Source organism: Pseudorasbora parva, chromosome 20 (assembly GCF_024679245.1).
Source record: "Pseudorasbora parva isolate DD20220531a chromosome 20, ASM2467924v1, whole genome shotgun sequence".
Taxonomy (NCBI): Eukaryota; Metazoa; Chordata; class Actinopteri; order Cypriniformes; family Gobionidae; genus Pseudorasbora; species Pseudorasbora parva.
In genome coordinates, this window is record NC_090191.1 from 41690524 (window position 1) to 41705847 (window position 15324).

Consider the following 15324-nt stretch of genomic DNA (forward strand, 5'->3'; position numbering starts at 1 on the left):
GGGTCGGGGGCAAATATAAGTGGATTGGGTTCAGTGCTTAAAGCAGATATTGTGTTTTGTGTCCTGGAGAATGTCCAAAACCTTTGTGAATTTATAAAGCGTCTCTAAAATAATCACGTTATTTCATAAAGGAATGTTTGTGGTGTAATGACGGTGATGTTTGGTGTTCAGGTATGGGGTGGAGCCTCCGGTTTTGGTTAAACTGGAGAAAGAAATTGAACTGGAGGAGAGTCTAATGCTGACGGATCACTCTTCTCCGGTGAAAACGTTCACGGTGTGCTGTCAGCACGGAGCCCTGTACCACACTGTGAGTATCACACACACACACAAAAAGCATCGTCTTTGTCATTTTATAGTTTGTATAAAATGTCAGATTTCTCTAGGCATGCATTATTCAGATATGGGCAGTATACATCAGCGCACACTATGTTGGTGATGCCGTTTCCCAATGTAATGAATGGAACAACTTCCATTCTGCTTTTTACTCAACCTATTTTAACCAAGATTATATTAGGAAATCCAAAATAACCATATTTGTTTAAGAGATTTTACAACTAACTACATTCTTAATATAATGTTTTGCTAATATGTTTTCTGTAGAAAGTCTTACCCATTTCACAGTTCAATTCAGGGTTATCATCGAAAAAAATGATTCACTTAAAATAAAATCAATATTCACTGAAATAAGATATATATGTAGTAGTGTGAATAACACTGATGATCTCTTCCTCACGGCTCCTGTTAGTGGGTGGGATATATTAGGCAGCAAGAGAACATTTTGTCCTCAGAGTTGATGTGTTAGAAGCAGGAGAAATGGGCAAGCGTAAGGATTTGAGCGAGTTTGGCCAAATTGTGACGGCTAGACGACTGGGTCAGAGCATCTCCAAAACTGCAGCTCTTGTGGGCTGTTCCCGGTCTGCAGTGGTCAGTATCTATCAAAAGTGCTCCAAGGAAGGACCAGTGGAGAACCGGCCACAGGGTCATGGGCGGCCAAGGCTCATTGATGCACGTGGGGAGCGAAGGCTGGCCCGTGGGGTCCGATCAAACAGACGAGCTACTGGAGCTCAAACTGCTCCAGAAGTTAATGCTGGTTCTGATAGAAAGCTGTCAGAATACACAGAGCAGCTCAGTGTGTTGCGTATGGGGCGGACGAGTCAGAGCATCATGTCTCCTGCTGAGTTTATTATTGTTTGTTGAGTGTGTAAACAGCAGCTGTTGTTTAGAGACTTCATGTGAGGAACATTTTTACCCTAAATGCTAACAAATTCACTGTCTCTGAGCCAAATAACCAGTGGGACGTCCTCTCGTCTGATAATGAGTTCATGCACTATCTGCAAACTAGCTGTTATTTTTCTCTCTTGTAAATTAGTGATTTTTCGGTAATACTTTACTTAAAGAGATAGTTCACTTTGAAATTAAAGTTTGATATGTTTGAGCTTACCTCATGGGCATCCGAGATGTAGGAGTATTTGTTTCCCCAGTAGTTTCAATTTTGATCATTTTAGGTCAAACCGTTCTTGTGTGTGCCTCACATAATGCAGGTCTATGGTCACCACGTCAAAGAGCATACACAGAGAAGTCCAAATTAAACAATCCCCCATCGTAAGTACACACTGATGGCCTAAGACACGAAACGAGCAGTTTGTGTGAGAAAACCAACAGTATTTATATCGTTTTTACCTCTTGTACACCACTACGTCCGACTGATCCGAGGGCGCGCGTGCGTGTTTCCTGTGGAGTGAAGCTAAAACATATCAACATTTAATTTCAAAGTGAACTATCCCTTTAAAGCCTTTATATATAAGTCATTTGAATGCATTAATTATGCATTGTAATGCACCTTATAATGCATTGTATGGTTATAATACATATCTAATCATTGAACACACCTTCAGAAAGTAAAGGGCATTAAAACACATGACGAAAAACCAATTTCAAAATCTGCTTATTTTACTATGCATTTGAACTAGGGGTGGTAGCCTCAAAATGGTATCACGGTATTTCAAGAATATGTGCGATAGCGATATATATGACGATATAGAAATAAAATAATGGAACAAAGTTTTATTGGCGATTGCAGCTGGTAGGCAGCACCGCAGCAGCATTTATTATTGCAAACAGAATGAAGGGCATTATGAAATATGATATCGCGATATGACACTTTTTTTATCATGTAAAAAATAATAAACTCATTATCGTGGATGGTATGATTATGGCACACCTCTAATTTGAACTATGGTTGTATTATTTATGAAAATATATGATGCATTATACATAAGGATTTTAAGTAACATGTCACCAATTTTCATCTAAACACTCCTGTGGTTTTAGGATCGTGTGGACCAGGACGACACTCCCTGTAACTGCTCGCAGAAGTTTTCCATCGAGTATCTGTCTGAGGGACGCTACAGGCTCGGAGACAAGATCCTGTTCATCAGGGTAAGAGCAGCTTTAAGGGGTTAGTTCACCCAAAAATGAAAAGTCTGTCATTATCTCCTCACCCTAATGTCGTTCCACACCCGTAAGGCCTCCGTTCATCTTCACACACAGTTTAAGATATTTTATATTTAGTCCGAGAGCGTATGCAAGTGTATGCACACTATACTGTCCATGTCCAGAAAGGGAATAAAAACATCATCACAGTAGTCCATCTGAGACATCAGTGGGTTAATTAGAGTCTCTTGAAGCATCCAAAATACATTTGGGTCCAAAAATAACAAAAACTACGACTTTATTCAGCATTGGCTTCTCTTCCGGGTCTGTTTTCAATCCTCAAATAAAGATTTGAACGGTTGTGAATCAGCGAATTGATTCATGATTCAGATTGCGTGTCAAACTGCTGAAATCACGTGACATTGGCGATCCGAATCATAAATCAATACGCTGATTCATGACCGTTCGAATCTTTATTTGTCAGGCTGGGTTTACCCAGTTTATAAGAGATTCAAATCTAGAGTGAAAAATATTGTCATTCAGAATTTGAGACAAAGATATCGAGAACTCAATCGCTTCAAATTAGATCAGGTAGAACATTCGCACAAGCAGATGCCGTGTGAAATCTTGCTTTCTGATGAAATGCTAGATGCCAATAAAATTGTATTTATTTCAGTGTGGCTACTCACTAGTTAAAGGGGTACTTCAGCGCTGGGAAGATGAATCTGCATTTAAACTGGGTCATTAATATAGTAGAAATGTGAAATTAACTTTGAATTTGGTGCCTTCTAGACTGAAATAAGACATGGGGATGAAAGACAACAATTCCCAGAATGCTTCGCTGCCCTGTGAGACCATTCCCAAAGCCACCGCTACTAGATTACTGTGACTGAGTTAGAGAACAGACACTACAATTAAAAACTGAACGTGTCTGTTCAATATAATGTGATTTATACACTGAGGAAGTGTCACGGCACAAACGCTGCAGGACGCAGATTACATTCACCGTCATGAATGAGCTCTCCTGATGAGAGCTGAGGTAATTCGTCTGCGGCATACATTAACAGCGCGTGTTCAGTCTGGCCTGTTTTCAGTTCACGCCTTTGGAAGCTTAACTTTCATAGAAATTAATTTGATATGTTAAAACACATTGCTCAGCATAGCTCCCTTTACATGAATGCTGTGAGTGTGATCTCCATCCCTCATGCGCGGATTGAAAACATGCGGAAATGGCTCCCTCTGCTGGCTGTAGTCTTTAGCCTCTGGCCAGAAATTCCTCCGATGACCCAAATATCGTCAATTTGCGTCATGGGAGGAATTTTTCCAGAAATACAATGCATAAGTCTCTCGTCTCAGGGGGATATGTGGGGGGAGCACGATCATTTGAATATACTCCAGGGTTTCTACTGATACAAAGCCATATGCTAATCGCTGAAATAACCCTTTAATATCCTTCTGTTTTTAGATGCTCCATGGGAAGCATGTGATGGTGCGTGTCGGTGGAGGTTGGGACACTCTGAAAGGGTTTCTGCTGAAATACGACCCTGGCCGCGTGCTTCAGTTCACGACTCTAGAGCAGAAGATTCTAGCCTTTCAGAAAGGGCCGTCCGGCCCAGGCCCCGCCCACAGCACGCAGACCGCGCAACCACCCACGATGGACCCGATTGCAGCCGTTAATCTCCTCCCTGAGTCTTCATCTTCATCTTCAGCCTCCATGACGTCTGTGTCCAAACCCAACACGCCCACACCGCGCAGCTACGCCCAATCGCCAGCCTCCACGCCCTCCATGCCTCGTAAAGCAGCCGCACCCAAGAAGATTTTTCACACACCTACTCCATCCCCGAAAACCACCCCTCTTTCATCGCCCATCCCGAAAAGAAGCCCGCTTCCCCAGTCAATCCCGACTTCTCAGAAAGCCCCAGGCTCCAAGACTAAACTGCGTCCGCGTGGATCTCCATCTCAGCCTCGCAGTCCCGTCTGCCCCGAACCCACATGCAAACTTCCCAAATCTTCAGCACCGTCTGCGCAGAAACCTCCACCCCCACCCGTACGCTCAAGGCTCGCACAGAGACGCCCTCCTTCCCCCGCATTAGATCCCCGAAAGGGACGTCCGAACGACCCCAAACAGACGATTCCTCTCACAAAACCCAGCAAGAGCAAATCTGTTGAGCCGAGCGCAGCCATCGCGCCTGTCAACGTTAAAACAACGCACAGGAAACCTTTGGTCAGCAGTAACCCGCCCGTTATGAGCACCACCGCCAAACCGGCACCAACGAGCACGTCCCACAAACACACACCGCGGACTAAAGCCGGCAGACGCGAGGAGCCCTACTTTGAGATGAACAATAAGAGAAGGGTAAAGAACTGAGAATTCTGGGATATGTAGTCTTTTTTTGAGGGTCGCGCTTCACATATGGAGACCATATTTATTTTGATCTGAATGAAAACGAGGGTGTGTGTGCAGTAATTTTAAATGGTTGCGTGCTTCGCAATCACTAATCGCACTAATCACATGTAACATGAAAGTTTGCTAATAGATGTCCTTGTACACACATGCATGCGCACACATGTATGCACACATGAAATAAACACACTTTTATGTTAAATGTGATTAATAGATTTGACAGCACTAGTTTCTTATGATGGAATACATGAAAAAGAGACTTAATACAGTACTGTGTGTGCGTGTGTGCGTGAGATATATATATGCACTCATTAAATGAACATGTTAGATGTGATTAATAGATTTGACAGCACTAGTTTTTCTTATTATGGAAAACATGAAAATGACGTTTAATTCAGCACAGCCTCGTTTAATTCACATCAAAACTAAATATGCCCATAAACTTTTTTTTTTTCTTCGCATCTGTCAAAACATTGTGTGTGCCATACAAAAAAAATCAAAAAATCATCAGGCAATACATTTAACTGGTTCAACACATTTTTTTTAACTTCTTCTTTAGCTACTTTAATTATCATTATTTTAGCTAAGAGATTATTGTGTAAAATTATGCACGGTTACAAACTCATGTTTGTGTTTTAATATCTGCTACTCTTCAAAGTCAGTCCATGTCTGTTATATGATCTGATTTGACTCCTGATTAGGTTATATCTGGATCAATATCACCTGATTATCATAATTTATTCACTGTATGTTAATGTATTTCTTCTGCACTCATAACCAGCAGAATGTTACAGGAAGTGCGTGCGTGCGTGCGTGCGCGTGTGTGTGTTTAGACTGATGTGTGTCTTCATGTATGATGCGCTGTGGGCATTCAGATCACGTAATACTGTTTCTAGTTCATATTTACATTGAAGAGCGCCTTACATAAGAGACATGTCGATGGAAATAGCCCATAATATGCAGAAACCAAAGTGAAATTGCATATTTTTAGAGCACATTTTAAGCTCGTTTTTAGAGTATTAGGGTTGGTGTGCCTTAAGTTTGTTGGGATATACACCCACGAACACCTTTATTGGGTTAGTTTGGCAGGATTAATGCGTGTTTTTGAGTTGGTCGAGCAGCCAGCTGCTACCTCCTTTACGCCACACAAATACTACTGATGCCCATAAACACCCAAGCTTTTATTTTATCATACTGAAAATATATTTACAAATTCTTCAAGAGGTTGTGGTCTGTACAGAAAGGTTATTATAAAATATTAATTTTATGTGTAATGGTTAATTTTTGTGGGGTTCTTTTAAATATATGTTTGTGTCAGATCGTGTGTGAGAAACTCTTCCAGCACTTTATGAAAATGTCTGTTTTGAATGTAGTTTTGTTTGTGATCAAATAAAGGTCTACATGGTGTATAAATGAAGATTTTTAACTCAGCCGTTGCTCGTATAATGCATGTCAATGGGGTGTATTTCTATGAGAGTAAAAAAAACACACACACATACGAATCCATATTAAACCCTGAGGCTCGTGGAGACACACTGATGTCTGAAGACACGAAACGATCGCTTTCTGCTAGAAACGCAACAGTATTTGTGTTATTTTTTTTTAACCTTATATATAAGACGAATCTCATCTAGTATTCTCAACGCCATTACTTAAGTCGAATAAGGTCAAAATACCGGCGTGATCATTGATATATCTTTATAGATGCCTCATTAGTGTGCGCAGATCAGTCAAATCTATATCTATATATCTATCTATCTATCACATACATATGATCTCGCCGGGATTTTGACCTTCACGAAAAACGTTATTTTAGGCTAGTTCTGTCTGAGGCTAAAGCTAACACAAAGGTAAATGTGCATTCTTGTTAACGTTTTGTTGTCGGATTATCGTACACTGCATCAATGAATGACATTTTAGCTGTGGTGTGTGGATTAATGTGTGTGTAATGCCTGCTATTGTGTTCATTACGATCACTTACATTGGGCTTTTTTTAAAAACTTTTATTTAATACACATACCGTAATTAGTTTATAATTATTTCGTCTCTAATATGTCCAGTCTCCACTTGGACATATTAGTCATGCATGACTGTATTTGAATGTATTTGCCCCGTTTTGCTCCATTTTCTTGGGAAATTGTTTTATTTTGTCATTTATTTGTTTTAATGAGATAAAAATTGTGCTAATCAACCTTATTTGACATGGCAATAAAATATCACATTTTTTTGGCAGATAAAATTTTTGGGCAGATTTTAGTGAGCTTTTGAGTTGGAAATCGTCGACCCAATCCAGCAACACTGGTCACTCCTTGAGTTGGCGGCGCCTTTATTCTGTCAGACGAGCGCTTCCACGTGTGTGTGTGTGTGTGTGTGTGTGTTAACGCAGCACTGTTTTATCATATCACACACATCCGAGTGTGTTAAAGTGATGTTATAATGCGACTCTGTGCGTTGGCGAACTTGGCTCTACTATGAGACACTTGTTCACACTGCAGTGAGAGATCACATTAGGCGGTAAAACATGCCACTCTGTGGTAAATCAGCAGCACCAGATAAGACGAACTGTGTAGAGCTGGAGAAAAATCATTAGTTTCTGTCCATCAATGATCCAAACAGTGTCTAATAAAACACATCAGATATTAAAGCGGCTGCGTTATTACAATATAAAGTCATTGCCTATGATGTCATTGATAGGCGACACCGTGTCCTGGTTAAAAACGCTTATTTAAACATTCTTGGAAAAATTTGGGATAATGCACACAAGTCAACAACATATAACATTGCTCTAGTGGTTTTTGGATATTTAAATCCAAAAATCTTACATATTGTGCCTTTAAATCCTGTACTGTCATTGTGTAGGCATTACAGTGAAAATATTGCAGAACACTGGTGCCACAATTCAAGTGACAGTATAGAGCTAATCTAGGATTTGTTGATCTGGGCTTTATTTGAAATCGAATTGTGTAGCACCAGATCATTTTAAACCCAGATTAACAAATCGGGGATTTGAATTTAACCTGCGATTAATACCTTACACACTCTGCCGGCTCAATGCGCTTTATTTTTCATTTGTATTAGTAATAAACACCTCTGAGACCTGACGACACACACACTGTTTCTGTCTTTGCACAATCAGTCACATATTTTAATTGTCGGTGCACTTTATTTTATTTCAAATGAATCCATAATTGAGATTTAACGGTATGTAAATTAATCTATCTTAAATATAAATTAAATCCAGGATCAAAATGATGGTTTAAATGTAAACCTGCTTATTTTTAATCAAGGTTTAAAGTTTAGTGCAACAGTTATTCAATAAACCTTCATTTAGATTTAAGATTAGTTGGTGCAACCCATATATGAGTACGAGATGAACATATTTCTCAATTTCCAGCACAATTTTAAAATCCCCTTTAGTGGAAATAAGCTTTACTACATCAGTAACTACACCATTCTCTCAATCATAATCTTTAACCTCGTAAATCTGTATGAGTAAAACAGTTGATTTGTGTGAAAGTGCTGCGTCCTAGTGGCTAAAAAGACAAACTACAAGCCGAGGGTTCAAACTCACTGCTTTTAATATCCTCCTGGGACCCAGGGCCAGACTTTTGTCCACTGTACAGGACGTTATATTGGAGTGAAGTTCTCGAACATGTCACGGTTTTAGTCTGGATGTCCTGTGAAGATGCCATTTGATTAAAGGTTAGCCTACACCAGGACAATCAACTTCTCCTTGATCTTTAAAAATGACTGAATGGTCAGATTTCAAACTGTTTGTGATAAATCAGCATCTCAGAAAAAAGGTTTCTGATCAAAATATGACTTTCTGTTTCAAAACAGGGTATTGACTTCATACATGCAGGGCTTAAATCATGTTTATCGGGCATTTTGGAGACACAAGGGGAATAGGGAAATTACACATCAGTACTCATATGAAATATTAGATATTATCATGAAAATGTCACCAGTTATTACACTTTTCATTACATGTTGCTCCAAGAGCACCTCAGATCCAGTGTCCAGATGCTTTGCATTGAATAGGAAAATCAATGTAGCGCCATTTTACACACATATTGCATACTGTATATCAGTTTATTTCGTTATATTGTTCATAACACAGTTGAGAATCATCTTTAAACAAAATTTGGTTAAATATTCGTATAAACATATTTATTGTATTCATGTAAATCTTTTATTTATATTATATACTTATTTATTTTAATCAAACATAATTTTACACAATACACACACATATTACATAAACAAAAACTTTTATTTTGGATGGGATTAATTGATTGCCCAGCACTAATACACAGATCAGGCATAACATTATGACCATTGAATAACACTGATGATCTCTTCATCACGGCTCCTGTTAGTGGGTGGGATATATTAGGCAGCAAGTGAACATTTAGTCCTCAGAGTTGATGTGTGTGAAGCAGGAGAAATGGGCAAGCGTAAGGATTTGAGCGAGTTTGGCCAGATTGTGACGGCTAGACGACTGGGTCAGAGCATCTCCAAAACTGCAGCTCTTGTGGGCTGTTCCCGGTCTGCAGTGGTCAGTATCTATCAAAAGTGCCCCAAGGAAGGACCAGTGGAGAACCGGCCACAGGGTCATGGGCGGCCAAGGCTCATTGATGACCGTGGGGAGCGAAGGCTGGCCCGTGGGGTCTGATCAAACAGACGAGCTACTGGAGCTCAAACTGCTCCAGAAGTTAATGCTGGTTCTGATAGAAAGCTGTCAGAATACACAGAGCAGCTCAGTTTGTTGCGTATGGGGCGGCAGAGCCGCTGACCAGTCAGGGTGACCTCTGACCCCTGACCCCGCCGAATGCACCAACAGTGGCATGTGAGCATCAGAACTGGACCATGGAGCAATGGAAGAAGGTGGCCTGGTCTGAGGAATCACGTGTTCTTTTACATCACGTGGATGGCCGGGTGTGTGTGTGTGTGTGTGGCTTACCTGGGGAACACATGGCCCCAGGATGCACTATGGGAAGAAGGCGAGCCGGCGGAGGCAGTGTGATGCTTTGGCCAATGTTCTGCTGGGAAACCTTGGGTCCTCCATCCATGTGGATGTTACTTTGACACGCTCCACCTACCTAAGCATTGCTGAGACCATGTTCAGCCTTTCATGGAAACGGTATTCTGGTGGCTGTGGCTCTTCCAGCAGGATAATGCTCCTGACACAAAGCACAAACGCTTCAGGAATGGTTTGAGGAGCACGACAGCGAGTTTGAGGCGTTGGCTCGGCCTCCAGATTCCCCAGATCTCAATCCAATCGAGCATCTGTGGGATGTGCTGAACAAACAAGTTCGATCCAAGGAGGCCCCACCTCACAACTTACCGGACTTAAAGGATCTGCTGCTAACATCTTGGTGCCAGATACCACAGCACACCTTCAGGGGTCTAGTGGAGTATATGCCTCGATGGGTCAGGGAAATGGGGGACCAACACAATATTAGGAATGTTATGCCTGATCTATGTTTTTTTATATATATATATATATATATATATATATATATATATATATATATATATATATATATATATATATATATATATATAAACATTTTCCTATGTTTAACCACAAGAAGGCGCACTTTCCCAAATCATAACTCCCTACATCTCGTCTTCCCCCTTTAAAACATGCATATATACTTAATATCTGTTGCTGTCTGAGGTTAGCAAAGACTAAGATATAATTACTCTGTTTTAGTCGTGCATCCTTCAGATGATCGACTAATACAAAACAGATTATAGGTGGACAGTCTGATACAGTGGCTTATGTCTAATATCTACTGATGATGCAGCTTTTTGAGTTTGCTCAAGTAAATCCGCATGTACTTCAATCTTCTATGCATTTCAATATGCAATGGTTGCATGACTTTTCACGTCTTATATAATTTTAAAGAGATTTCACTCACAAAATAATAATTTTATAGCCAATGGAATACTGATGTGACTATGAGATTACCATATTTATCATGTCACAATTTCAAAACAAAATTATATTTTTAGGTTATCCATCACCTTGAGAAACCGGTCCATAAACGCATGGTTCGCGCAGATCTACACATATAACTGCATTTCGTAAGAGATATATAAGTAGGCTACACAACTTTGCAGTACATATCATAAAATATGAAAACAGATTATCAATATATTTCAAATAAACTGACACAAATAATGTTAACAAGTCTAACCGATCGAAACATTAAACATTCAAGACTTTAGATAAAATGTCTATTTGTTATTTAAAATACGATATAAATCTAATCTAGCTTGTAAAACGGCAGCGCTCGAGCTGCGTCAAACCCAGAGCGCGCGCGGACATTATTCTCCACTCCGCCGCGCGACGGCTCAACATATCAGCACGCGCGGCGAAACGCTCCCCGAAACTCGCTCAAAATATCGTTAGAAATATAAAATTACGCTTTTTTCCCGCTGTTCTTATCGTCTGCGTGACAAAATGGGGTCTTTCGCGTCGAGCTCCGCCATTTTGTAGCAGAATAACTTGCGCGAGGGGTGCGTGTAATGGTTGAATGTAGTCACCCCGTGTCGTTTATATCCGCCCGGCGGTTATCACAAGGGACCGGGAGAAAATGTCTGTCCATTCGCCGCAACAAAGCGCAGATTGTACTACTTTAACTGCAGACACCACGGTGTAACTTAAGCTATTAATGTTTGTTTCTGAGCAACGTGCAGTGCCAGACATGTGCTGACTGAGGCTTTGCCTTTTACTCTTGCATTTGAGAAGTTATTATGAATATTATATATATATATATATATATATATATATATATATATATATATATATATACATATATATATATATATGCTATATATATAAATATAATAGGGCTGTGCAATATATCGAAATATCGCAAATGTAGGCCTACATATCGCAACGGCATGCAATAGGCTATCTGAATGATTTAAATAGGCTACTTCAGCATTGTGAAAAGTGTAGGTTTTAGGTCGACGCATATAGCAGAGAATAGACTGGGCACATGACTGTTCCTTATGAGGCTTGCTTGATGTTAAAAAGAGTTATTAAATGCATTATTTTTCAGTCTTGCGCTGTCTGACACACACACAGACCGAAACATGAATGATTTTTGACATAAATGTTTGCTTTTTCATCCATATTGCACAGCCCTAAAATATAATTTAGGCTATACACTATATATTTTTGTTTTAAATTCTATAGTAGCCCACAAAGAATTTTTTTTTGTGCCGTCAAATTGATACATCGCGATTTAAAATAAAAAAATTTGTTTACATAATATGTCTGTGTACTGTGTATAATTATTGTGTATAAATAAATACACACGCCTTCATGTATTTATCCTCACATAAACCCATAATAATAATACTTTTAATTTGTACCTGTGCTCTTCCTACTTGTATAACAAGTATGCAATATACATAAATTGTTATCAGTTTGCACTGCATTAGTTATGAATTATATATAGATTAATCCTTATTAAAGGTACTGAATTTATTTAGTCAAGAGCAGAGCATATTTAGTGAGCAATTTAGTTCTTTACATTGTCATTATAAGTGGTTACTGTCACTTTAAAAGATCTTCCACTGTCGGACATGATGCCGATGTGAGAAATTGAAGTCGCAGTTACAAAACTTACGAAACGCGTGACTGTTCCCCACCTGCTCCTCTTCAGAGAAATTAAATTCGCTGTCCCATTGATCAAGGTATTTACACGAGGGTTTGGTTTTTTTGGCAGGAGTGCCTTCCGTCTTACGTCCATCATCCGTCTCTGTTTTGTTTTTGTTTTTTTCCTGCGTCATCACTCGTCATCTGACCACACACACTAACCTCACGACAACGGCCACTACAGTACCATAGGCTACTGCAGACGGCAGTTATCGCGAGGCTAGTTACAGAGCTCAGATTGAAAATGTTTTTGTTTTTTTCCACCAGTATTATTATTTTTTTAATAACGCAAGTTAAAATACGGGATATTTACAAGAAAATACTAATACGGGTGGACGGCGGGAAAGTATGGCAAAATACAGGACTTTCCCGGCCAAAACGGGATACAGGTATGCATAAATGACTTGCATCTCAATAAATCTCGTGTTAGGAATTATTTTTATTATTGCGTTTTTCATGCGTCCTTCAAAAATGTGTTTCCATCGTAGTTTATGTGCATTTTACTATGCACACTTAGAATTTAAGTGTATCTTGGCGTTTCCATCTAACATTTTTTACTGCAATTTCCCAAAATCTAAATTAAAATATCTGGATGGAAACATAGCTAATGGAAGTTATCACAAAAAGCCAAACCCTCGGTTTCAAAGAGAAGGCTTAATCTAGTCCCAGACTAAAATGCATGTTTGTGTGGTTTTAACTGAAAAAATCTTGAACTGAAATATCTTAAAATATACCCGTGATATCGTTTTATCTGCAGTAATGTTTTTTAGGACATGTTAAACTTTTTTAAATTGTTTAAGCTAGTGAGGTGTGTTGTTCATCTCATTAACAATCGCTCCAGCGGCCGTGCTCAGCTCTACAACACTTGGTCCTGCTCTGCTTCACACTACAGTAACATTAATAATCACATCCATGAATATGATTTCTGCCCGAGTCTTATCTCGACTCTTTCCCACCAGGTGTGAGGTGAAGAACACACGTCCTAAGATTCTGCGCTCAAGCTTGGCGTCATCAAACTATGCCTTTGTTTGGAACAGACGACCTCTAGCGGACTGAAAAGTTACATATTGCACCTTTAATGAAAGTTACTTAAATGCCCTAAATAAATTAAGGCCTAATCCTGGCTTAAGGGGGTCGTACTCTGGACGCAAAGCTCAGCACTAGACCATGCCATGTCTTTAAAATTCGAACACATTGTTTTCAATGTGTACACACACGGCAGCGGCATGTCCGCGACTACTCAGAAAGTTGTTTAAAATCCTGCCGCGCCACAGAGCGCCATGTCAAGGTTATATATTAAATGTATATTATATTTCCCTCATATCGTCAATGTACACACATACTAATTTTACCCTGTGCTACAAGATCAGCTCTTCTGTCAGAAGTTGATTCAAAATTGAGTTTGCGCGTATATAATATGTGCACGTCCGGTGTGAGATACATGAGACGCGGCGCTGAGCATCACCTGTGTGCGACCTCCTTAAGCCAGGATTAGGCCTTAGTTTACTTAGGGCATTTAAGTAACTTTCATACTCCATTTAGTCTAAGTCCTGTCTGTGAAACCAGACCTAAATTACTTGCACCTCAATAAGTGTCTTTGTTTAGAATTATTATTATTATATTGTGTATTTCATGCGTCCTTCAAAAAATGTGCTTCTATTTTAGTTTGTGCACTTTTTTTTATCCAACGTTTTTTTAATGCAATATCCCAAAATTTGCATTTAAATAGCCGGATGGAAACATAGCCAATGGAAGTTATCACAAAAAAGACTAAAAGTCTTAAAAGAGAGCATAATTTACGCTTCTCTCTCATAGTCGACACTTTGCGTGACTCGAGTTTTATTATTTTTATGACGCTGATGGAATCTGACAGTTCCCTTCCCCCCACCGACGCTCACGGTTGGTTTCCGTTTTTAACGGTTTGGGGGAGTTTCGAGACTCCCCCTTTCCTTCAGCGAGCTCCGTCTATTGTTCATGAACGGCGCTGTGGCGGTTACAATACCGACGGTTGCCTGATGGGGGCGCCGCGGAGTCGCGCGGCCTCGGGTCTTTTTGTCTGAACTGGATCCCGCTGCCGCTTCACAGTGTGCGCGATTAAACCGGAGCCGCGTCCGTCCCGCACTGTCAAAAAACCCACTCCAAACACCAACACAAGCGCAGCCGGTACCGTCGGTTTCCCGTGCAGCCATGAGCGGCGCAGCGCGGCGGTTGGGCTGAGCTCGCGCGGGGTCTGTTCGGGCTGCCGTTGGAGCGGTTTCTCCACTCTCATCCTCCGTCATTTCTTTAACTTTTCAAAAACACGCAGCCGCGCCGGACCGGAGCATGGGATCCCCGGACTCTTAGGAACCGAATCTGAGCCGGGGGTTTGACCGAATTTCAGCGAAACGATGGCGAACTCGACGGGGAAAAACCTCCCCGAGCAGCGGAGGAAAGGACAGGCTTTCCTGGACGAGCTGCGGCAGTTTCACCACAGCAGAGGGTGAGCGAGCGGGAATTTCGCGCTTATTATAACTTGAGTGACCCGCGCCGGCCGCGTGAGGGGGTCCGGACGGATCACGGGTGTTCATTCGGTTCTTTTTCTCCACAGATCGCCGTTTAGAAAGGTTCCCGTGGTGTGTGGCAAGGAGCTGGACCTGGGTGCTCTCTATGTGAGAGTGGTGTCTTTAGGGGGCTTCGCGAAGGTAAGTTCCTTAAAAAACACACACACTCTCACTCACTAAACTCAACATTTCGCATCTCACACACACTTTTCCGGCCCGGTTCGGCGGATCAACCAACGGTTCTACCGATCATCGGCCTGTGTGTGTGT

The 15324-nt window shown here is 40.6% G+C and overlaps 2 protein-coding genes across 7 annotated transcripts in view; both read left to right on the top strand.

The window, feature by feature from the left end:
• Positions 1 to 6517, top strand: part of gas2l3 (growth arrest-specific 2 like 3) — a 29586-nt gene extending 23069 nt beyond the window's left edge. The window contains exons 7-9 of the mRNA XM_067428713.1: positions 172 to 307; positions 2332 to 2439; positions 3899 to 6517. Of these exons, the coding sequence (XP_067284814.1) occupies positions 172 to 307; positions 2332 to 2439; positions 3899 to 4801 (1147 nt within the window). The 3' untranslated portion in view covers positions 4802 to 6517. The remainder of the gene's footprint in view (positions 1 to 171; positions 308 to 2331; positions 2440 to 3898) is intronic.
• A 7999-nt stretch (positions 6518 to 14516) lies between these two features.
• The window catches only part of arid2 (AT-rich interactive domain 2), a 63506-nt gene continuing 62698 nt past the window's right edge, over positions 14517 to 15324 (top strand). For all 6 annotated transcript variants that reach the window (XM_067428690.1, XM_067428691.1, XM_067428695.1 and 3 more), the window contains exons 1-2: positions 14517 to 14994; positions 15103 to 15196. In XM_067428690.1, the coding sequence (XP_067284791.1) occupies positions 14903 to 14994; positions 15103 to 15196 (186 nt within the window). In that variant the 5' untranslated portion in view covers positions 14517 to 14902. The remainder of the gene's footprint in view (positions 14995 to 15102; positions 15197 to 15324) is intronic.